Source organism: Bombus affinis, chromosome 6 (assembly GCF_024516045.1).
Source record: "Bombus affinis isolate iyBomAffi1 chromosome 6, iyBomAffi1.2, whole genome shotgun sequence".
Lineage (NCBI taxonomy): Eukaryota > Metazoa > Arthropoda > Insecta > Hymenoptera > Apidae > Bombus > Bombus affinis.
The window spans coordinates 2,727,698-2,751,904 of NC_066349.1; the positions used below are offsets into that span (position 1 = coordinate 2,727,698).

Genomic DNA, 24,207 nt, shown 5'->3' on the forward strand with positions numbered 1-24,207 from the left:
GAAACTTTGTGAAGGAAGCTCGCCGATTTCGATGCCACCGGGATTCAGGAGCTCTTCAGTTGGATTGCTCGTTGATAACGTTAAGAATTTAGTCGTAGCGAAATCTTTTAGAATCTACGACGCGGGATATCGAATATCGGTGACTCGAAAATTCAATATTCGATATTCGAAGATTTCGGAATTTTAAATAGGAAGTTCGAAGGATTAACAGAACGAGGTATTGAACGTTCGATGAATCGGTAACGCGAGATTTCCAACATTTAACGATTGAAACAATTCATCGGTGCTACGTAGATTTTGCATAATGTTCGAGAGAAACTCCAATTGGAATTAACTGACGCTTTAAACTCTTGAAATTCGCACGCGATTTTCTTCGATTCGAAGGTATCTCTTCCGAGACATCTCCGATCAGCGATACGTTTATCGAGTCTCTAAACTGTGAGCTCTTCTTTCCTACGAAACTCTTGGAATTTTCGCGCGAGGATCGATCGCAATTTACTAAGGACGCGGATCGTCGGGCGGGAGTTCGATGATACGTAATGTACAAAAGAGAAACAGAAGGATAGACGATAACAGAGCATCTACGGGGCTTAAGTGATGGTGTGAGTGCGTGAGTAGGTCTCGTAAAACGTTCCAACGTATTTACGAGTGTCTCTGTGTACGAATGTGTGTATGTGTCTATATATGTGTGTACGCGTGTCCGATCGTGTACGTACAATATTCGTGATAAAGATAGAGAAATCAAAGAGAGAGAAAGGAAAAGAAGAGACACGACAGTAGAGTGTAAAAAGAAACAACCACTGGAAAGGAGAAATGACAAACGTGACAGCAATATAGAAAAATATTCGAGCGTATATATACGACATCGTGATGCATGTGCGTACATATACGCGTACACGGACACGCGGCATCGAGAGAACCGGAAGTTCCTTCGGTGGATGCGTGTGTGCCTGGTAACGAGCCACTGACACTTGCCCATATCGTTTGTTCGTCACGTGTGCTCCTGGAAACGCCAGTGAGGGAGCGACCGTGTGCGTTTACCTGCGTGCGTGACCGTCCAATAGGACGATCGAATGCGAACGTGAATCGTGACTGAATTCGTTCGAGGACATTTAAATTTGGCACTGTTCTAGGTTATTTCATTTGTCTCGTTCTTTCTGTAAAAAGAATTTTCCAAAGATTTCATCCGATATCGGAACGGAAGATTATCAAATATGTGAGAATCCGTATTTGTGCTTGAATATGGAAATTACGTAATTCGAAAAATTTCAGGTCTAAAAATAAAAAATGTAAAAAGTTGAAGATTTAAAAATAGTGAAACTTAAAAGTTTGAAAGCTGGTAATTTTGAGACGTTCCTCTACTTTCTTCGTATCTGCTACGACTTTTCGGTCAGATACCTTTTAGGATTCTAAACTATGCTTACTCGAAACAGTCCACGCACGCAAACTTGACACACGTTCGCGCCAATAGCTAGTCCCACGCACACGACGTTTGTCCACCGTGTGTCACGTATACACGTACATATGTACGCTATATAATTTATACGTAACAAATATATATACATATATATATAGATATAAATAGATATATAAGTGTATATATATATGTAGAACAGTCAATAACCAGTCACAAAGTACCTTTTAGTCGAGTTTAGCGAGCTTCTCTCTACGCTCGGGCTCAGACTGAAACAGAGATCATCACGCGTCATTTTCACGCGAACATTAAGGGCTTGCACGCGGCTTGCAAGGCTGTTCGTAGCTGCACGCGGCCATCGATCACGGATCCCATGGATCGTTCGAAAACTTTCGCTCGCTACCCTTTCGGATCTCCTTCTCTCGATCCCCTTTTAATCATTTCCTCGCCTCTTTCTCATCTTCAATTTCCTTTCGAACGTTTACTTTCCAATAAAATCGGGGACATTAACTTTTGAAAACTAATTTATTAGCATACCTTCCGCGCGTTCTTTCTTTTCGTTTAAAATTTTTATCAGAATCGGATCTTTCGAACGTAATGTTATGTCGAAACGAAACGACGGAACGACGTGAAACATTTAAACTTCAAGGATTTTCGCGTTGTCCAAGGACCACCGTTCGTTTCTTGGACGTTCTCGCGGTTCGTTCGACTGGCCGAAAAGTCGCGTCGAGCCCCACTAACCTAGTTTCAAGCATCTTGCTCCTAATTTAAAAGTATCGTCAGCGTTCGAACCGGACAATAGAACTCGTCAATTGTTATTTTATCGTTAACACGTTGGCTGCCACGCGAATTTCATATATCTTGCTCCGAAAGGCGAAATCACTCGCATTTTAATCATATGCATAAATCTAGCAACTTGGATTACCGGTGCTCACCGTGGCCGTCAATGCGTTAAACAAATACCAAACTTCGTCGAAATAATCTGTCTCATGGATGAACACTCCAATCATTACAACATATCTTAAATTCCCAAGAGACTTTTTAAAGAATCGACTTAAAAACTTAATTTACGTTTCAAATTCTTCCACTATACGTCGAAACAAAGCAGATACGTTCAAAAGACGATTGTATCGTAAATGTTGCTTTGCCAGTCATAAAGAAGAAATGAAAAAAACGTCGTGCAATCTCGAGTCACAATTACCCTACTTTGCACGAGATTATTCTATCAGTTTCCGTATCGCATCACAGTTGCTCGACTATGTTCGAAGTAGGTTAGCGAGGCCGTCGCAATGCTCGAGGATCGTTTTACTCGGTTTCGATTCTCGGCCGTGTCCTGTGGGGATCGAGATCCAGCAATCCTTGGTGATCGATTTACTTACATGATGCCTGGCTGAGCTCAGTTTGGGTCTATCGCACACTGGACATTCGAGGCGCCAAATCGTCGACGTTGCACTGGAATCCGGCGCACGGTGCAACGAGGATGCACATTATTGCACATTAAAAACGCATAACCGCCCCCAACCACGCCAGAGAGAACACTTCTCTACCGGGGTGGTGGAGTGTATAGAATACAGAAAGTCGCGCGAAAAATCGACCATACTTGCTAGATATTATGCGACAGGCTAATCGAAATAAATCATATGCCATTCAATGGCTTAAGAGGCTAATCGAGGATAATGAATTAACTCGACACTCGTATTGCCAATTGTTTTCACACAATAATTTCTTTCCTTTATCTTTATTTGTTTAATGTTAAAAAGTAATTTTGATCTACAGATCTCAGAATAACTTAAGAAATATTTCCAAAAAACGCGAAAAATTCGAAATACATCGTCGTTATACCGTAGCGCCGAGCTCCTTAACCGATGGACAACGCCGACCGCGCTCGTTTTATCGACGACCGGTGTTGGAAGCAGCGAAAAATGGCAATGGAACCAATGGAATCATTTGTACCATCCTTCTGACGCTCCGCTTCCGAAGGCGTTCGGCCGGTTCTCAAAGGACGCGTGGAACCATACGTTGCTTACCGATTACGTTAGGATCGTTTTTATTAGTGAACTCGTCAGGCAAAATAAGCGGACAGTACTGAAGCGCGTGAGACACAGGAACAAGACGATCTTGTATTTTAAGATCTTGTACTCTCTGTCGTGCGGCAACTTCCGGGAGTAACGAACAAAAAAACAGAGAGCGAAAAATTTGGGAATGTCAGATGTTAGGGGTGAAATGGGTTTTAAGGGTTGAAGGCTAGAGAAGTCGCAATCATCGTCGGACAGTCTCTGTGTTCTTTGTGTCTTTAGCCGTACTTCCGGTTTAGCGAGTATGCATTCCAGTATGCAGAGTACTTACAGTGAACTCCCCATAATCAAATGCTATGTTAAAAGAAAACTCGCTTCCAACATATTTTTATTTCATTTCTTTTCTTTTATTTTTTTTCAAGGGATCGTTAGGAATATTTTTTCGAGAACGAAGAACAAATCTTGACACATGGACGCCACATCTTGGACTAATATTCGAGATTGAAAGGAAGTGACAGAGACTCGTACACGGACGACTAGTCCTTTAGAAACTGTTTTCGAAATATAGTCAGATTTGTACAACTTTTCGTATATCTTTGTTTTGAAAAAAGATCTTTTACGTGATGCAACATAAGAATGGATAATTCGAGAACAGTTCATACGAGACACGTGTCTCTAGAGAGATCCTTCTCACCACTTTTCCATCATGTAAGCACCAAAGATGAAGTCCACGCGTTAAGATATCACAAATTACCGCTCGCTGTTATCATCCGGTTGATGGAGGACCTCGCGATCCTTGTAATACTACGTTATCAAGTTATCAAGCTGCAGATACGGAGAACAAAAGACGGTAAAAATTTTCCGAGAGAATTTTCTTTTCTCATTCTTTGCTCATCCGGGTCTTTCCTATCATATTTAATTCAAAACTCGTTTAGTCAATCTGTCTTGTTATTAGAAAATATTTTGATTGAGAAATTTTCAGACGAAAGATCAAAGTAGTAAAGGAAGGATCATGATCTCGAGAGATCCTCCATTTGAAGTACCGTGGCAGTCACTTAGACAGGCGGCCTCCGGTAGCCATTTTTACGATTGGAAAGATGATCACGGCCTTAGGTACGAGAAATCTCGATAAATGTGCGCTTTTTATCGGCACATACCCGTCTGCGAGTGCGGAGAATCCATTCCACGGTGACCATCCTCGGGCCTGAGCACCGGCGAGAATGTCGGCGCACTCGATACGGAAACCGTAGGGGGCTTTTCAGTCTTGTCGTTCCTTATGAGCTGATGCACCGGTGGTGGGCCTACGAAACAGAAAAGTAAAGTTAAAAACACTGCTGCAACGTTACACAAAGATTAGCGGTTACGTATGAAATAATTAGAAGTTAAAAAAGAGGAGAGTGGAGTTCAGAGGGAAATATGCTTCGCCCACTCCTCCGTGGTTTCTACTTCGTATTCTTCCGCGTCTGCTCGTATAAACGAGCTAACAAAGGAGGTAAAGGTATCTCTCTTTCACAGAGATATTTTCCTCTTTGAATATTCAACCGAAAATTCCACCGCAACTTAAGTTAAATAACTACAAAATGCTTATTAATTATCGTTCTAACGAGAGAGTTACTCAACGCTAATCTCACACATTACGTTACTATACAATATCTATACTAAAATCAAATAAAAATTCCTGACAACTAAAACAATCCTAAATTCGTCGATTTACTTATGCAACAAAGAAGTTCTTTTTATTTTTCAAAACCCCCTCCATCCTGCTTTTCATCCTAAAGCTACGATTTCATCTTCCCGTGCATCGTCCTTGAAGATAAAGACATCCCCAGTCAAGAACAGTTCGACCCTTCAGATAGCAAACGAAACAAAGAAAAGCAATAAGAACAAGAATACACGGTCTTCTTGTTAACGGATTTGCATGCACGTCCGAATGGAGGGCGGTCGTTTCGCGGCAATAAAATTAGCTTCATTCACCGGGGCACCACGATATTTACGCCGGTCGTTAATTTAACGACAATACAGTCAATCAAGTGTCCCGCGGCCGCTATAAAGGCAACGTATGTATGATAAAAAGGGAGCAACCGGGGGAAACGGGGTTGGCCCTGGTCCAGCTATGCTTATTGCTGGAATTTTTCCTGCACCCCCGACCCTTCTAGCCCAACCCCCAACGTCCTCACCCTCTCTCATACACGTTCGACCTCGTGTCTATATATGTGCGCGCGTGTGTATGTGTATATATATATGTGTGTGTGTGCATGTATTTTGCTTGAGAAAGTGGTCATTTTATTCCGTCCGTAAATTCCGTCTATCCGCCGCCGTTGCAACCCTCCCAGCGCAAAGAGTCGAAACTTTCCGCGTGCTTCTCGCTGGAAAGTCTTAACGTTCGACCCGAACCCCTTCCACGTATTCGTCTTCTTGCCTTCTGATTCGTACGTTCGTATTTCTTGCTTCGTCCGACTCGAATATTTGTATTTCTTACGCTTTCGGATGCGATAGGCTAGGAGGGGTTGCAGCGCCAGCGATGGTATTTCAGGGTGGGTCGAGGGTTCTAGGTTTGGGACAGGAGTGGATTGAGGCTATTTGGGACTAAAGTTTTATGACGGAATTTTTGGGGGATGGAAGGGTTGTATAAAGATAAAGTTACAAGTTTTGCTCTTCGCTAGGGAAATATAGTACATCGAAGCACATATATCGTGTTATTATGTTATTGTTCCGAATTTTCTACTTTAATTCTCCCGCAATCTTCGCTACGATCCTTAGTATCCGGTAAATAAATTCTATCAAGAATGACAATTATACGGATAGCACAAACAATAGAACACGAGGCGATATCTTCTGCTAATGTCAAACACAAAGATAGTAATGGAATCTCTAAAAAAGATAAGATTTTCAAAGAAACGTAACTTTTATCAGCTTCAAATTAGCGCGAGAAACACTTTGTTCCCGCGAATTCCTATTATTCCAATTCCTTCTATCTTTACGAATCTTTTTTGCCTACGAAAGGCTTCAGCCGGAAGTTATTCTTCTTTTTCATCTCCATCCAGTGACTTCCGTTTCGTGGCGTGTGTGCATAGAGGCAGAGGGCTGGTGGTTATCGTTTGATCGATGAAAGAGTTAAGAGGTGAGGGGGGAGGAGGGGAGAATGAGAGAGAAAGAGAGTAGAAGAGCGGCGCGATAAAGCCGGGCCGGAGCGGAGAATAGAAAGAAAATAGAAAACGGAAAGAGAAAAATATATAGGGAAAATGATCTATAGAACGCTGAGCAAAGTAGATTCCGATAACAAAGGACCGTGTGATAAGCCGACGGGATGAGACTGAATCCGCGGAACAGAGGAAAAAAAAGAAGGGATCTTTCGATCCATGACCGCTGGGAATTTGTTGTTACTCGAATAGCCTACTCGGTGAATTAGATACAATTTTGATAACCACTGTGAAATGGTACGTTTTATGTATGTATTATCATTAACGACACCAAGTCGTTTATACTTAAGAGAAATTGAACGCCGATCGTGCACCAAGGTAATAAAATCAAAGGAATGACGAAAAACGAGCTTAATCAGTTTGGCTTCCGAGGTGTCTTGGATCTTTCTAAATAGGGAGATTTATAGTACGTACATACTCTTTTCATGTCTTACGATATTTTATACTGTCCTGTACAAAATCGCGAAGGAAATTTATATCTCATATCTTGCACAGGTTTACGCTAAGGAGAATTTTAATACAACGCAAAAATAAAAACCAAAATATGAGAGGGAGAAGGAAATATCTTTGTTAATTAACTTACAACTTTAAAGGTCGAGCTTTGGTAATTGTTGGTAAAAGGAAAATATAGCTAAAATAGTAGCGAGAGAAGTGGAAAATGTTTTGAAAAACGTTGCCATCGGCCATAGTCTGACGCACTTTTGCGAAGGTATTCGAGATGCACGCTGCTGTAAAACGCGATTCCGCATAGTTGCTCGGTGTCCTCGAACGGTTTAATTTTAGTGGACGCGTAGAAAAACGATAAAAATACCGTGAAATTCTGCCGTTTCGCAAACAGCGGCTGGTAAACAAGGTCTGTGTGTTGGTGCACAAGAGGGGAAGAGGCGCACGCTGCGATGCATCGTTCCGTGACGCATCGTTTCGCGACCGATTGCTTCGCGATGCAACCTACTGAAAGGCATCGGCAAGATTGCAGCCGGCTTCGATTACTATCCGCCGAACCGTGTCGCCTCGATACGTAAGGCGTCAATCGGCCACACTTTGAATTACGAGGCATGGATTTCTGCTACTTCGTATCACAACGCGTCGGTGTAAAATGTTTCAAAATACAACAGATTGATTTACAGCGTTTCCAACAGGAATATGTTGATTTAGCATGCTTAGGACCGTAATGGCTCGAAAAAGTTCTTGAATGAACGCGCTACGATTTACGGAACGCCGAATTCCAGGGATTCCGATTCCTGGCGTTTCAAATTACCAAATTTCAAATTCGCGGTGCTCCGAATCGCGCCTCCGATTCGTGGTGCCATCGAATTACAACGCGTATCATTCGTGCCGCTTCAAGTCACAAAGTCCCCAATTACCAGTCCTGCGCAACGTAATGCTCCCAATTGATACAATCCACCAAACCACAACCTCTTAATTCGAAACGCTTTCAATCACGATATCCCAATTCTGTCTGTTTGAAATCCCAGTTTATCCAATTCCTCTCTGTCTCTCTTTATCTCTTCCTCCTTTATTAACCCATTAATTCCCAATCAATCACACCTTCGACTCTCTCCTCTTTTCTCTTCGAACTCCGATCTCTCTCCTTAATCTGCAATTCATCACACGAAATACCCACATATGACGTTAAGATTATAAGTTAGTGGTGGAACCAGGTGACAGTGTGCATCCACTAAAAATAAGGACGAACGTAGAGGTTTTGAAACTCACTGAAGCTAGCCGCTGGCTGAGCATGATCCGCGGCCGTGGCTGCGGACGGAGGGGTGTAGCTGCTGCAGTAGTACGGCGGGTGCTCTATTTTGATCGCGTTTATTTGAGGCTGCATGTCGCTGAGGTCATGCAGTATGGACGCTGAAACCAGACACACATTAGCGGTTACGGATCCTAGCGCGTTTCGTACGTCATCCGCTTCTTCTCGTCGTTCTCTTGCTAAAGTCGTAATCTTCGTCTTGGTCGTGGTCTTTGTCGCGTTCGTCTTCTTGCGGTCTCGATTCTCGAGAAAATCGCACTTCCGCGCGTTTTCCTTCGAGAACTTTCCCCCTTCTTTTCTTATATTTTGTAAAAATTGTTTATGCAGAAGGCAATACTTTTTTTTTATTTTTTAATTTAAGGAATTCCGTTTGATGTAGAGATATTCGAACACTAACTTTCTTCTCTTTTGAATATTAGTCATTGTAAAAATTGTTTATGCAGCAGGCAATACTTTTTTCTTTCTTTTTTGATTTAAGCGATTCCGTTTGGTGTAGAGAAATTTGAACGCTAACTTTTTTCTCTTTTGAATATTAGTCATTAATCCGATATGTACGTATTAATTCTTTCACCGTTGTTCTAAATGACGCTACAATAGCTATGTTGCGCTATTTGAAAAAAAGTTGTTTCATCTAGACATTTGGATAAAATTATGTATCTATCTATTGGTTAATATGTACTGACCATATGATAGATTTTAAAACAGGAAAATACATGTGATTTATGTATCGTCGTAACAATTATGAATTTTAACGATTTGCAGTTTCCAGCAGCCTTCACTGTGAAAGAATTAATACCTTTCTCGAGTATGTTATCTAGCAAAGTAGCAAGATTCAATCGTATAAAAACGGACTTGCCAATATACAAGAAACGCATCGCTTAGAAATGTGTACAGATCCGTGTTAGATTTCTAGGATATCGAATGATGGAAGAAAATAATAAGCAAAGAAAATAAACTTCTATCATCGTATGATCGCACGAACTCGCTCCACGTCGACGATTTATCCAGTGTACCTTGCCGAAAACAATCCCGTTTAATCCTTACCAAGACCCGACGACCAATCAAACGTTCCCATCGACGATTAATACCTCCAATTATCCGTCGATTCCTCCCTAAATCGTGTTGTCGAGAAGTCGAAAGGGCACGAGTCCGAGAGAGAACTATCGTCTCGTTGTTCGCGTAAACACAATCGTGTTCGAAGGAGGGACGAAGAGGGAGGCAGGGAGATAGAGAGAGGGACGATGGTGGCGGTGGGATCGGTTAATTAATCGTGGTGCCGGCCATTAGAATACGCTCCAGTTACACGTTGCGCTGAATCAGCGCCACCGTAAAATAATAGGATTCCAGTTTGTCGCAGTTGGCGACGCGTAAATATAGGGATCTCCCCGTTGCTCGACGGTCAACGACCAATTAGGTTGAGCTACTGCCGCGGAATTTGCATCTTGTGTAAGCGACCTGCTCGTAAACCTGCGACCGATTTCGCGACCGGTGTCCACCGGCCCCTCGCATGCAATATCTTCTGTGTTCTTCGGTAATTCACGCCACGCGACGAATTTCCATCTAGATATAGGTCCCGGTCTACTGGTTTTCTAGTTTGAATAGCGGAAACAGCAGGCAAGATACCATAGACATAGTTGCTTTCATGATAACTATGAAGTTGGAATTATGGCACTCTATTGATACTGATAATTATTTAGGAGGAAATGGAATTTTGGGATTCTAGAGGATAATGTGGTTGCCTGATTTCTCTTCTTATTCCGTTCTCAGCATCGACTATTATATATATTGCACTTCGTATTTTATTTATTTTATGAGACTGTTATGCACGAGGATAATCGCAAGGTTTTACATTATCAGAGAAAGCTTCAACAGTCTATGGTTTAATTTCTCCGATGAAGATAATTCGCGCGTATGTGGCAATTAGGCGTTGAGACGATTTTGAAAGAAGCAAATCGCCTTCGTGTCCATATTCCGCTACCTCTTCATATATGCAGCCGCGATTCGAATCATCGGAATTTCGCCACTAAAACTCACCCCTTCCCGTACGAGTGTTTCTATTATGTTCCATCTTGCACGTCGTCTACCGTCACCACCGACAGGATATTCTTCTCTATTTCACATCAGCCGAGGTAGGCTCCTACCCCCCGCGGAAATTGCGCCCCTTTTTATCCACCGTACGTGCTGCGCCTCTCACATCGGGGAGAGAGAAGAAAAATGCCTGGGAAATACTGCCCCCCTGCGGGCCTACCATTTTTCCCGCTCGACTCGCGTACACGTACATCTGCATACATGTTTCTATGTGTGTACGTGTGTGTGCAAATGCATTGTTGACAAAAAACCGGTGACGTATCCGAGGCTTGGAAAAAATTCGTCGAAAATCGCGCACGGCGTCGGGACACTGATTCACGGTTTTTCCTTTTTTTCCCTCCGCCGTTGATTCCGGCCTTTTTCGAACGAGAGCTAGGACCGGACCAGTTGGCGAACTTTGAAAAAAATTCCTCCGCTGGGCTGGCGGCGTCAGGGGTGAGTATTGTCGGACGGTTAACTCTCCCGTGGCCTGTGTCCTCGGCTGACGCGATATTGAGATTGATGGGGAAACGATGATCGAAGGGGTAGTTTTATAGAAAGAGAGACGAAGCTGCTTGGAGTCTTTGGGATCCCGTTAGCAAGAAACGTGGTCTATAAAGGTGAGGGAATGGGAAAAGTGGCGTGTCTTTCGTCGAGAGCTGAAGAACCTCTTCCGAGGATTTGTAGCTGAAGTTTCGCAAAGAACTAAATCTCGGTTCTTTTAAATTGGAAAATGTTTCTATTTCTTTGCGACTTATCCCCTGTGTACCTATAAAATAATATACGACGAGAAGAGTTCCGTCATAGCGTGGAATAAAACGTACGATTTAAAGAACCTAATTGGCTCTTTTTCTATCTCCGTAACTCATCCTTAAAGCGTTAAACTACTTAAACTACTCTGTGGATGTTAAGAGATTAAATGCGCGATCTGGAGAATCCAAGAGTATATAATTCTCTTTAAACAACCCTAAACCCTAAATCCAGCTGAAATTAGAATCAATTAGGCTAAAACAAACGTGCTTTATCCATGATGTTTCTTCGTTAGAATCCAAGGAACATTAGAAAAAAGGCGTTCGATCGAGTTGCAAAGATCGGCAGAAGGGAGTTGGCTCATCCGGCGAGAGAGGATGGCAGAGGTAGAGGCGAGAGAAAGAGAGGCTGCGAGGTTCTCTCAGCAGCCTCTGAGGCCGTGAGCATTGTTCCCCGTCTATTAATACACCGGGTTGCATACTAATCTCCTGCCACGGTGACGCGAGGAGCAGTGTGGGGAAGGGAAGAGAGAGAGTGGCAAAAGGAGGAGGAGGGTGGAAGAGTGCAGATGCATACGTCGAGGCGTTTCGAGACTCGCGCCGCTTCTCAATATGCGCTCCCCTGCCCTATTATTCCATTTAGTGGCGGTGCATGCGTGTCACGCTGCTCCCTTCGGCGAGGATCCGATGAAAATGGATTCGAATGATCCACCGGCCGATTTGATCGTTTCAATCATGAACTGATGACTTCCCCTTGTCTTTTAGGATAAATCCTCGATATTGCATCGAATCGGAAAGCAAGAATTTTGATAGAGTGTAATATAGAGTCGGAGAGTGTTTGAAGAAGTTTGAAGGAAAGTAAAAGATACAAGCAACTTCAAGACTGTTTCAGCTAGCTCTTTGAAGAGTTTGGAATTTCACGTTGAATTTCAACTTTTATCGTATGGAATTTGACGAATTTTTGCGACGGTCCAGGTATCGAGAGAAATTTGGCTGTGCGGTTATCGGTGACTAATAGAGAAGCAGTCGGGAGACTGGCAGCACAGTGGCTTCTGTATATGTTCGTGACGGAAATTGGCAGACAATGTCGGGCAATAACACTCGGTTTCGTCTGTTCTATCGATGGGACGCGCTCGGAGGACCGTTGACAACCTTGACCTACCAAATTACGACCTATTTGTCTATCTTACTTTTCGCTATTCTTTGCAAAAGAATACGAAACTAGCTTCAACATCCTCCGCTGAATGAATAGCACGATTCTTACGAGAAAGACAAAGGATTAGATTCTATATTTAATTTTACAAATTCTCTGAACTTGACTACAGAGGGTGGTATCGAACTGCCTAACAAGTGGCGTTCGCAACGAATACAATCCCTTCCTGATCGAGTTACACTAACAGAGCACTGTGAGCGTTCACCACGATGCACAGGCAACACGTGCCAATCGTTCATCAGGTCCTTGATAGCGAAAGAGGAGTGAAGTGGTCTCAGGTATGCCGAAAGGATAACCGTCGAGTGGAATCGCGTTCCACGGCTAAGAATAACGTTTCTAACGTTAATAAATCAGCATCGATAGAACGACCAACAACGTGCTCGATCATGAAAATCAGCTTCGTGAATATTGGACGTTATCGTGGAGCGAGTTCCTTCCTACTTCATCATCGAAAGGATGCTTTCAAAAGGTTTCCTAGATATCGACTCGTTGATTACCTTTCGAAAGCATCCATAAGATTCTTTTAAGCTGAATAGAGTTTTCTTTTAAACGTTCTTATCGTCTTTTTCCTTTCTTTCATATTAAACAGATTGGAGACTTTCGATATCCCAGAGATCAGCGAATAGAGAGTTCATGCGATAGATGATGAAGAGAGGATCGTACGTCGTACCTTTTGAAAGCATCCAGAGCTCCTTGGAGCTGAAGACACCTGTCGCTAGGATCGTGTCATTGCAGACAACACCGTTATATAGTTCGTGGTAGCCTGCACCTGGGAACAGAACCCAGCCGACCATAAGACGTTACTCGTTCGTGCAATTTTGATCAACTGACACATGAGAACTCGCGGAATACCAAGTGAAAAAGGTTGTTGGCATAGGATTGTAGGAAAATTTATTCGTTTACCTTTTCGCCGCCTCTCTTCCTCCTTGCTCGCGTTGCAGATGCCATTTAGGACCTCTGTAACAATCGAAGAGGATTTGCGAGTTAGTTACATTAATTATCAAATCTTCTCGAGACCCCGTAGATTTCTATGGGTACTTTATTATACGGTTCTTAATGTGCATTCATGTTCGATCAAATCTTTCTTCGTTCGGCTTTAAAGAGATTCTTAATGAAAAATTGTCCAAATTGTCATGTTTGCTTTCATTTCGTCAAGTGAGCTATCAAAATCTATCTTCGAATTTTACTTTCTCCTTTTTCTTTCTTCTTTCGTTAAAATTAGCCCCTTTCAGAGTTTCGCCATTGTAAAGTTATCTCAGCGAGACGAATCGACCAACTTGGGATTCCCCAGACACGGATTTGGGAGGACGGTATCCTCGACGCATCCCATCTCACCTTTGCTGTCACACGGTGTTTTATATCGCGGTACCTTACGCAAATCTCATTACGCAACATATCACCGAAATACACGAGAGCCCGGAACGTGTGTTCGACTTCTTGAAAGAGACAGAGACAGATAGAAAGAGTATTTGTATCTGTATGCATACGTGCGTCTGTGTAAGTGTCGTGGTAAGGGAAAGAGAAGGAGAGAGAAGAGGAAAGGATGGATTCCTTTTGCGCGGATGGAAATTCGGAAAAACGTTTCACAATCGTCGCGACATCCTCGATCAACCAGCTCGACAACGCTGAAAAACCGACGAACGACCGTTTATAAATAGACGTTAACAAACATACGTTCACTCTCAGGTTATTTTTAATTGCGTCTCAACCTTATATCGGTGTACACTGCGCCACGATAAGCGATCTCCATTTTTGATCGTAGAATTCGTTCGAATGCCGTTTAAATTTAAATCGAACGTCAATTGTCAAACGATGAAGAAAATTGAAAACCGATGGTAAAGCAGAATTAACGTAAGCATTCAAGGTTGGACGGGAACATATTGGACTGACTAAGTATCGGATCGTGTTGTTTTCATTGCTCGCAGAATTTATCTGGTGAAACGACTGACAAGAAGACGTGTGATTTTAATGCGCGTCTATTTTGGTTTAGTTCAACAGCAAAATTCTATATCTTCCTCCAAATCGAAGAAAGCTTCTCCACCTTCTATCGTCATGTTTTCCGCGACTTCATAATTTCAATCTTCAGAACTTGTATTTGGTAGAAAAATGATATTACGATCGAGTAAATTTCGAATTTTTCATTACGGGTAATCAGCCGAGTTTCGAGCCGATTTAATTTTATGTCTGGTCTTTGAGCCGGTTGGTTCAGGATGCACATTAACGAGGCAACGAGATCGTTTTCCCGAGAATCGATTGCGACACACCGTGGCGAACGGAGAGAATCCTCTAGGCTCTAGAGAACTAACAGCAAAATTAGTCGGCCAGTGGACCGCCCGACAGGTGCGTGTGTGCGACGCAGAAATTTTAGCAGACACCGATAGATACGCTCGCTCTTGGAACAATAATAGAGAACGGATCTGTTGACACCATGTGATCCATGAGTGCGCGAGCGAATTTCGCGGCGACGGTACGGGAACGCCTCAAGGACGGCCATTTTACAGGCTTTTCTGAGAATCTTCTCGAAAACTGTGCACCAGATAGTAGAGAAGAACGAATAAATCGTCGTAACATAATCTTCCTGAGGTTTAATCTTTGGCAGAGTAATTCGTTCGATAGTCGAGACAAATAGTTCCTTGTTTTTTATTCAATTTACGGTCCTAAGAATTTGTATATCGATGTATTCGCGACTATAAATCAACATTAATTATAATCGTGCGCATGAATAACTACAATCCCCACCTTGATCATCCATACTATAGAGGACGAGCTATCTAACCCACCTTTCCAAGAATTATTAAAAATAGACAAAATTTGTTTCTGACGTCATAATACTCAACCATCTACAACAAATATTTTCCCTACTGAAATATCTAATTTGATTCTACCTCTTTTCAATAAAATTACCCTTCCGTGATCCAAAATATTTTCTCAAACAGACTACAACTTCTATTTCGTCTCATTAAACGGACTAAAACTCTCACGGAAGATCTTTCGCTTTTGAATTTTCTTAGCGCATGTTTCACATACGTTATTCCTGTCAGAAAAAGGGAATAAAAGATCGATATTAAAAGATCGGTGGGATTAATTACGAGTGCGTGAATATCTCGTTTCAGGTATTCGTAGAGGTACGAACGAAAATCAAGCGCATAAGCGAGCACGGTATTCGAAAGATAGAAAGAAAGAGAGAGAACTCGCTACAAGATGTCCGTCGCTTATTTATTTATAGAGCGAGCACACATCGGCACGCATGGTCACATGCTCGCGTGCACGGCCCACCGACTGTAACTTAAGGGTGAGCGTGAGACGCGCGAGCGCACGCAAGAGTACGCGTACTCGCACGCGTTTCCCTCGGAAGTGGACAAAAAGTTCGCTCGACTCACTAGGTTTATTTTATACTCCGTTTATTTCTTAACGCGGTGGCTGTTCTCATTGTTTGCAGAAATAATACGATGAAAGTGGCGCGAGTGGTTAAAGGAAATAAATCTGGGAAAGCAGCGGTTTCGCCCGCTGAAATCGGAAATGAAATTATGCCGAGTTAAAATGCAGAGGGTGGCATTTTCTTCTGTTTGAGACATGCGACTAATCTATCGTAGAATTCAATATTATAGGAAAGCAAGATTCTTGAAAGAAATTTTGGAAATGGTTTGTCCACTTTCACGAGGTAGATATTCCAAATATAAAGCCTTTATTGTAATTTCGGTGTGCTGTTTGATCAGATATTAAAATATTACTCTAAAGATCCTTAAATTCTCTGATATCTGCGATTCAAGAGGTAAAACATAACGTCTAAGGACCGTTACAAAAAATTTGGAAAACGACGAAGAAAATATAGATGACTATATTATCATGGAAAAGCTGTCTAAAATGCGAGCAGAATTAATAATGGATCCACGTGGCGAGATATGATTGGTAAACGTATTGAAAACTCGGTGGAAGGGCACCCGGTCTATTCCGGCTGTTGCCGGATTATCAAAGTCTTACGGCCTGGCTTTTCCTGCCGACTTTTCGATGCGGCCCGTCTAAAACGGACCTCGTCTGCCGTAGAGGCATCGCGAAAATGCGACGTGTCCGAGAACGACACGCGTCGAGGCACCTGTCCTCTCTCTAACACTTTCATAAGAGACGATGATACTTACGCAACCGGCCGGGCGATATTTAGCTCTTAGGGCTAATACGCAGAGCGTCTCACCGACGATCAACCTCCTCTTTCCCTTTTTCAGGTTAAATTTTCTTTCTATTCTTTATCTCTCTCTCTCTCTCTTCTTAGTTCGTCTTTAACAGAAGGATCGATCGAAAGTTTGAAAGAAACAGGTACCCGCACTGCTGTTTAACCGTAGTTTCAATTCGCCGATTTTAACGTAGATTAATGGATTAAACAGGATCTTCGAATTTCCTTTTTCCAACGAAACACGAAAGTGGAAACGATTGTTTAAGATGAGGACGATTCCAGTTACCTCTTTTATCTAACTTCCTACAGATAAAGTATGAAGACTATTCTAAAGATATCTTTCTTCGGGCTAATCAAGATCGACCTAATTGAAAACTCTTCTTTCCCCACTTTTGGTAGCCTGAAACCAGCGAAGATTCTCTTATCAACTTTACAAACTATTTTCTGCCAACGTAACCAATTAACTACCATGTCTACCATCGATAATCCACCATAAGTTCAACAACCATTTAACCGTCGTTTTTCCTTCGTTTGAAAGAAAACGTTCCATCATTCGAACGGCGATGACAACGAAGATACGCGAGTGGAATTGAAATATTAGGCGTCCCTGGTCCTTCTCGTTTCGGGCTATGTACTTCCCTTCTGTAATAATATTGTCTATTAGGTCAGTCGAAACGAACGCAGCAAGTGTCTACTTTTAGCATACGTCGACGCGGCGGATAATCCGAAAGGGTCCGAAGTAGCGGAGTCTTCGCTATCCACGCCGCGCCTTGCCAGCCAGTAAGTTTATATTATTGTGATGCCGTGTATATTTACAGAGGGCCAGGAATTTTTATGATGTTGATCGTTCGTCGTCTGTGCACCGTCGACTGGCATTCTTCGACACTTCTGTGCATACGCCTTTAATTCAAGACACAAAGATTTACGAGAAACAAGGGCATGAATTTTTTCAGTTTAATCGAAACCTTGAAGCTTTGAAAGTAGGACGCGGAGAATAAAAAAACGAGCTACGAAATCTTTTTGGGTGAATTCAAGGAAGTTGGGAAACTCTGAAATGTAGCGAACCCAAACGAACGAATCTTTGCATGGCTCGAGACAGTCTTCACTATTAATTGGGTCGCGAAGTTCGAAAAGGGTTTTGTGCTTGTAGTTTCGATGCGAATAAATAACAGCGATTAACTTGATCTGTCTTGAACAAGCTGGTCTAGCAAATTTCTTAGGCGAAAGGAATTAAACGACCAGCTAACAATTAAAAAAATTTGAAAGGAAGAGATGGAACTGCAAGATAGTAAAGAGAACAGATTAGATCAACTAATTAGATCACGGCAACTACTAGTTTCTACCACGATGACCGAATGGTAGAAAATGCACCGAATAGATTTCTATTCTATTTTTTAAAGCACGCATTTAATATTCTTATTCTAAGATATTTATGATAATTTCCTTTGACATATAAATACATAGTATTTATCGCAGTTTCATGGACATTTAGATAAATTTTATGTTTGTAAATGGTTTAGATAAATTTTAGTGAATATATCGTAGAATACTACGGTTCCACGATATAGATAGAAATTAGCGACATTTATAAAACTAGCGACCCAGAATCGACAGCCCTATATTATAGTTTTTGCAAACAGTAGCATCTTCTCTCTATATGTAAATGAAAATGTTCCTTCTATCGATATACATTTTCTGATATCGTTCTCTTCAATTCAATCAGATATTGATATCAATTAGCAGAGAAATTAAACGATCAATCAGCCTGGGGAAGATGATGAATAAGTCATTTTGGAATGGATACTCATCTTTCGAAAGCTAGGCAACAGTAATGGGGAAACGTACAATTCAAAAAATAGTAGGAGAAAGATTCTGGTATATCTGGGTTAAACGATCAGCAGAGTATGAAACGAGAAGGAAACGATCAGAAGTGGCGACGAACGGTCTGGAAAGTGCCTAACCTACCCCATATCTTGGCAGCCGAGCGTTTTTTTCTCTTTCTCGTAGGTGGTGCGCGGTAGGCCTGGCCAATTTTTGCGTCAACCGCGGCTGTAAACATTAGAAAGCCGGCTGCCAAGGCGTGTGTGAGCCACACGGGTTCATAGCCTGGCGAAAAAGAAGAAGAGAGAAAGAGATGCGAGGAGCCAACACACGGAGCGTGTGCGAGTCACGGGGCGAGAACTGGGCTCTGCCAGGACGCGCGCGTACGTACGGAAATTACGTGTTTCCCGACTGAGTCAGTGAGTTCGATGAAACCGAATGAAAGAAGAAGCGCGGACGGGCGCCAGTCTCGGCCCTCCTGCCAGCTGCCATCGATCGAAGCACGTCGATCAACGGGCCACGTGTAACCGCTGTTGTCTTGCTTACTTTGTTTTGGGATCAGATCCTCTTGGGTTGTCGATAATGAAACTAGGAAAATTTGGGTTTCCAGAAATTTGGAAAATCTTGCGATTCAAAGAGAGGGGTTGAAGAGGATTGACTTCTCCTGGAGGAAGTTCAGGGGATTGAAAGGTTTTCCAATTGCAAGATTTGGAGATACGAGATATTCTTCGGAAGTAGGAAATTATGAATTTTGCAAATGATAGGAATTTTATATATTAAATATTCACTTTGAAGTATTCAATCATTCCAAGGATTCGAGAACCACACCTTCTAAACTACGTGCGTAACCTCAAACATCCCTAATATCCTCTCACCCTAACGCTCTAGATCTCCGTTTGGAAACCTTGAAAATCTTTCAAGCATCTACCATCGATGGGCTGTTTCTCCTATCTCTACAACTAATCACTTCTGTACTATTCATCGTAGAATCCGTTCTAGAATCCATGATGTAAGGCGTCGAGGTGGCCAGAGGGTATCGGGTTAAATTCATCGGATCATGGAACGCGAAACGACCGGATGCCTTGGACGTTGGACAAGATCGACTATTCTTGAAGAACGATCCTTGGAGTGGTCGCGAAAGTCTGCCAATCAGATCGTTATAGATCACCGGTGCTCTTCCTACGAGTCTTTGTCCCCCTTGACACCGGTTGGAAAACGAGCCAGCGAAGAATGGGCTCGCGCGCGATACCCAGGCCCGCGCCATGAAAACAACCAGAGCCCCGTCGCTGCTTGTATGGGGGCCGTTGAAATTGGCAGAGCGTTCCAAGAAACTTTGAATCGAAGCCGAGAGTCGAGTGGACACTTTGAATGGACGGATGTGCGAGTGAATGAACGCGCCACGCTCGATTCAGACCACCACCCGCTTCTCTGTCTCTCCCTCCCCTGCCCCTCTCTTTTTCTAGGTTCTGCTCTATGAGATCAACGAGAATCGACACGTCGAGCCAATACTTCGTGGTGGAATCAAGAATGGCAATAACTATTGGTGGTTTGGGAGAGGGTTTGGTGTTTGGTGTTCGATCAAGGATCTAAAACACATTTATTATAGTTTGGGGCAAAAACGGGTTTTAAGTTACACTGTTCCATACGTTTCTTGGGCGCAACATTACATCGCTTTTGGATGAAATAATCTATGTATTCTAAACAAAGTACGCACCCCTGATCGAACAAAGACGAGCTAATAGCTCTCTGTACCGATATAATAGCAACTACTAATAGCAGTAGAGCTGATTATTTTTTGGGTAGATTGTTTGCGATGGTTAACCGGTTGCGATTATTTGTTGCAAATAACTAACATACGATAAAACACGATTCGTTCGTCTCTGAAACTGCCGATCGATTTGATTAATCAGTTACTCAAAGGTAAGAAAAGAAACGACTCTATCGATGATTCGAACGAGAGAGAACCGAACTGGATATATTTCTAGAAAATAGATTTCTCAAACTGTTTGAAACTCTCATGGGGTCAAGAGTCTCGCCTTAATCGAATGAGTATAGCGGCGAACCCTTACCGTGGCTGGTGATAAAATTGGCGAGGTAGAGATCGAGTTCCCGGACGGAGACGTTGATGTGATAGGGGTTGACGCAGAGGCCCGGCTGAGCACATTCCGCAGTCTTCTCCAGCCGTTCCCCGTCCGTCGACTCCAACGGAATTGCCTTGAAGAGGATCACCATTACTAGGTCCAACCTCCATACCTGCGACATAACGACGACGACCAAGGGTTATCGACTGTAGTGCAGGAACATCACCAGGGACCATATTCGATTTCCTCCGGTCCATGGTGGTTTTCATGCTCCTTTCGCGATTTCATGTGAAATCGAACTCGTTGAAATTCGACAATTTTAACTACTTTTTCATTAAAAAATTGAAGTATTGAATTTTGAGTAAAATATAGTACTACTAAATATTTAAAAATATAATTTTAAATTAAATATATTATTGAATACAAAGTGTAATGAATAAATGATTAGTTAATTTTGTAGATTAAGCGTCGGCTTGATTTGTGCTCATAGAAAGAGTTTCGATAGCATACGTAACTTAAGCAGAAGTAAGTAGATTGGGAAGGGAATAGTCAGACGTACCTTATCGGCTTGACGCAGGCAGTCGATACGACGCATTTTACCCTTCTGGTCAGGATTACTCAGGACACACATTGCTGGCCTTTTCCCCGTGATACTCAGTACGAAGTCTTCCCTGTACTCCTGCGTGATATCCTTTCGTAACTTGCCTAAAAGCCGCGAGGCCCATTTCTGTTTTACTTCCAGCTTCTCGTTCTGTAATCCATAAAAATTTGTTTCCGTTCGAATACATCGTTCAACTCGCTTCTTTTAAAACATTTATATTATAAAATTTCTAACTTTCTATCTTTCAGAGACTCCTCAAAATTTACAACTTTAGTTCCTAAATACAAAAATTAGATTTGTATTTCTGTAAATTTGTATATATATATTGCTATATTAGCAAGTTTCCAGTTTACCAATTTTCTATCAACTTTACATCGACCATAGTAAGTTAGCAAGGAAAATAGAAAGGACATGGCAGACAGACAATCCCACTTCTGCTCCCATCTTTCATAAAGGAGAGCAAAGATAACTGTCCGAGAGTCAACTGACATTCGGACTCCTGGTAAACTCTCTGTCTGTCTTTTATGTTCAAAGCGTAAAAAGAAACGACTTTCTAGTATAGCACGCATCGTCGTAAACTGGTTACAGAAACCATATTCGAAAGGAGTTCTTCGTGTATATCGGTAAGTCGAGGCAGCTGTTGATCTGGAAAGTTCCGCCAGTTTACAAACTCCGTCCGATGGCTCGGGACCAAAGCAACGCTGACCTCAAACTATTCGTCGGAACGATATGCGGGAGCACGTTCCCATGTGTCCCCTTCTCCTCCACCCTTCTGATATCTTGACCTTCCTCGAGTTCCACGCGACCCTCTCTGCCCTCGTCCTTCGCAATTTTAATTTAGCATCTTTCGATGGAAGGGACTTTATCGCCGTGCTTCACGATCTTTCGCAATTCAACATTTTTAGGATAATATCGGACCGATATTCTTCAGATCCTTAATATGACAACTCTTTCAAACTCTTTCTATTCGACGAATTTATAATGGAGCTTGGTTTAGACTGCAGTTTCAATTCGGTAGACGAAGAATTACTAACTACGAATTATGTATAATCTGTGCATATTTTGCATTTGAAACGGTGCGACAGTAGTGAATAGCTAACGGTAACTTAACTGCGTAGCTATAAATTATCCTAAAGCAAGGACTTGAAACAGTGGCAATCTTTTCTGTAATTTTTTATTCTAAACTTCACATACTCTGGTCATCGTTTGTCTTTTGACAAAGCGAACCTTCGAAGCTTCTACACAAATTCCAACATCGAAGAGCATCGCCTAAACCCAATCCAGATTCCTATATAATTTAATATCTGTTCGTCAACGCGTAGAAATAAATTCAATTCCATTCAAGAACTTACTATCATCGTCGTATTAAAGTATGGCAATCTTTTTTAAATGAAATAAAAAGATAACATAAAAAGACGACAAATCCTTACGAACTCATATTGAACGCTTACAAATCGTCTATTAGAACATTTCGAAATATCAACGATCACACGTTATAAGATTTCCCAGAAAATTTCCAAAGACAACGACTACTGATCATGGTAATATCGAGAGTTGCGGAGTCAAAATTCCTTTTCATCCGACTGTCTTCATTTGAAAACAAACTAAAATTCCGCGCAATGTTCTCTCGGAAGGCGAAGACTCTCTGTTCGCGTATATCGGATAAAATTCCAGGCAGCGCTTACGCCTAGGGCAGGCTCGTTTTTCAGTCACCGTGGAAATCTCCGAACAAAGTTGGTCGCGTCGCGTTCGACTCGCAGGCGGGCACGCTCGTCGACCTGCCTCGGCTCCGCTTCTGTTATTCACCTCACGGCCACGGCCCCCGGTGGAATAGCAAATGCGCGCGGGTGCATAAGGTCCCTGAGAAATGCGTCGAAAGCACGCGGAATGCATCGACGCGACGACGACGTCGATCTATCCCGCCTAGCCCCTTTCTGCCACGCACGTGCGAGCTCCGATACTTTTGCGAGGAACAAGAAAACCGCTGCCGCGTTGCTGCGCGTCCTAACGCGCGCGCCGCCTCGTTCAAGTGCCTCAAAGGCCATCGACGATTCTTGGTAAAACCTCGACCTACGAGATTTTCCTCCAGACATTTCCAATGAAACCGAGATTTTGCTGGGAGATAGACTTTATACGGAATGATTACGCGATTTTGTTCCAAGGATGTTTCTTGGCTCGAGGTATCGTGTGAAAGCACAGGTTTTCTGAAGGTAAACGATGAATTTTGGGATTGGATAGATTGTAAGTTTCTTAAAATTTATTTTCTGTAATATCTGGAAACTATAATGAGAATTTATCCGAAAATTGGTATAACATAAAAATATAATTTATGTATATATATATATGTACATTCATATTCATCTGCCCTACGTTCTAATAATCTTTTTAAAATGATCAACATGAGATAAACTTCATGGATTAAGTGGATCATCGCTTGTGAGTGATTTAGATAACATCGTTAGAAAAGAGTAAGCAAATACGATATATATTTTGGAAAAATTAAATGTTATAACGTAATGTATTTCGAATCTATTCCGGTTCCCAAGGTAAAATATATAAAATTCGCGTTGCAGTTAGCCTGTCAATTCGAAATCAAGCCCATCGATAAGAGCACCGTTAATCCAAACGCTGATCGGAGGCCGATCTACATATACGTTAGAAACACGTCGGTCGTTTACGAACGACGAACATTTTCCAGCTCGTTGCGTCCTTAATACCGTCTAGGCGGTAGTGCGAGTAGTCGCGCGAGCGCGTTTTTCGCGCACGAGAAAATTTCAAGCACGTCCCGGAGAGTCTCGCGCACAGAAATGTCACGCGGACACGCAGGCCGGCTCAACTGTGGGAGAGACCTGGGCTGCGGTTACGGTGCATCCTGCATAAACCCGATCAAGTATGCCGAGTGTGAAGGAGGGCTGCGAACGCACCGGCCACGTATATCGTGACATGCGTATGTACACCTAGGCGCGGCAGTTTACCTCGTTCACGCCACCGATTTCTCGCGATGCTATTCCAGCCGTTCTTGACCAGCGTCGGTCGATACGTGCTCGACAATCCGTTTCTACCATGATTGTTTGGAAATTGGTCGAAACAGAGTCCAGAGTATTTCGATCGAGTTTAACAGG

The 24,207-nt window shown here is 42.5% G+C and overlaps 1 protein-coding gene across 9 annotated transcripts in view; it reads right to left on the minus strand.

The window, feature by feature from the left end:
• Nucleotides 1–24,207, minus strand: part of LOC126917652 (nuclear factor 1 X-type) — a 65,307-nt gene that overhangs the window by 10,808 nt on the left and 30,292 nt on the right. For 5 of the 9 annotated variants that reach the window (XM_050724767.1, XM_050724769.1, XM_050724765.1 and 2 more), the window contains 6 exons: nucleotides 21,044–21,235; nucleotides 20,473–20,656; nucleotides 13,318–13,371; nucleotides 13,085–13,183; nucleotides 8,346–8,486; nucleotides 4,587–4,730 (listed from right to left, as the gene is read on the minus strand). In XM_050724767.1, the coding sequence (XP_050580724.1) occupies nucleotides 4,587–4,730; nucleotides 8,346–8,486; nucleotides 13,085–13,183; nucleotides 13,318–13,371; nucleotides 20,473–20,656; nucleotides 21,044–21,235 (814 nt within the window). The remainder of the gene's footprint in view (nucleotides 1–4,586; nucleotides 4,731–8,345; nucleotides 8,487–13,084; nucleotides 13,184–13,317; nucleotides 13,372–20,472; nucleotides 20,657–21,043; nucleotides 21,236–24,207) is intronic. The other 4 variants (XM_050724766.1, XM_050724772.1, XM_050724773.1 and 1 more) reach the window with 4 other exon arrangements.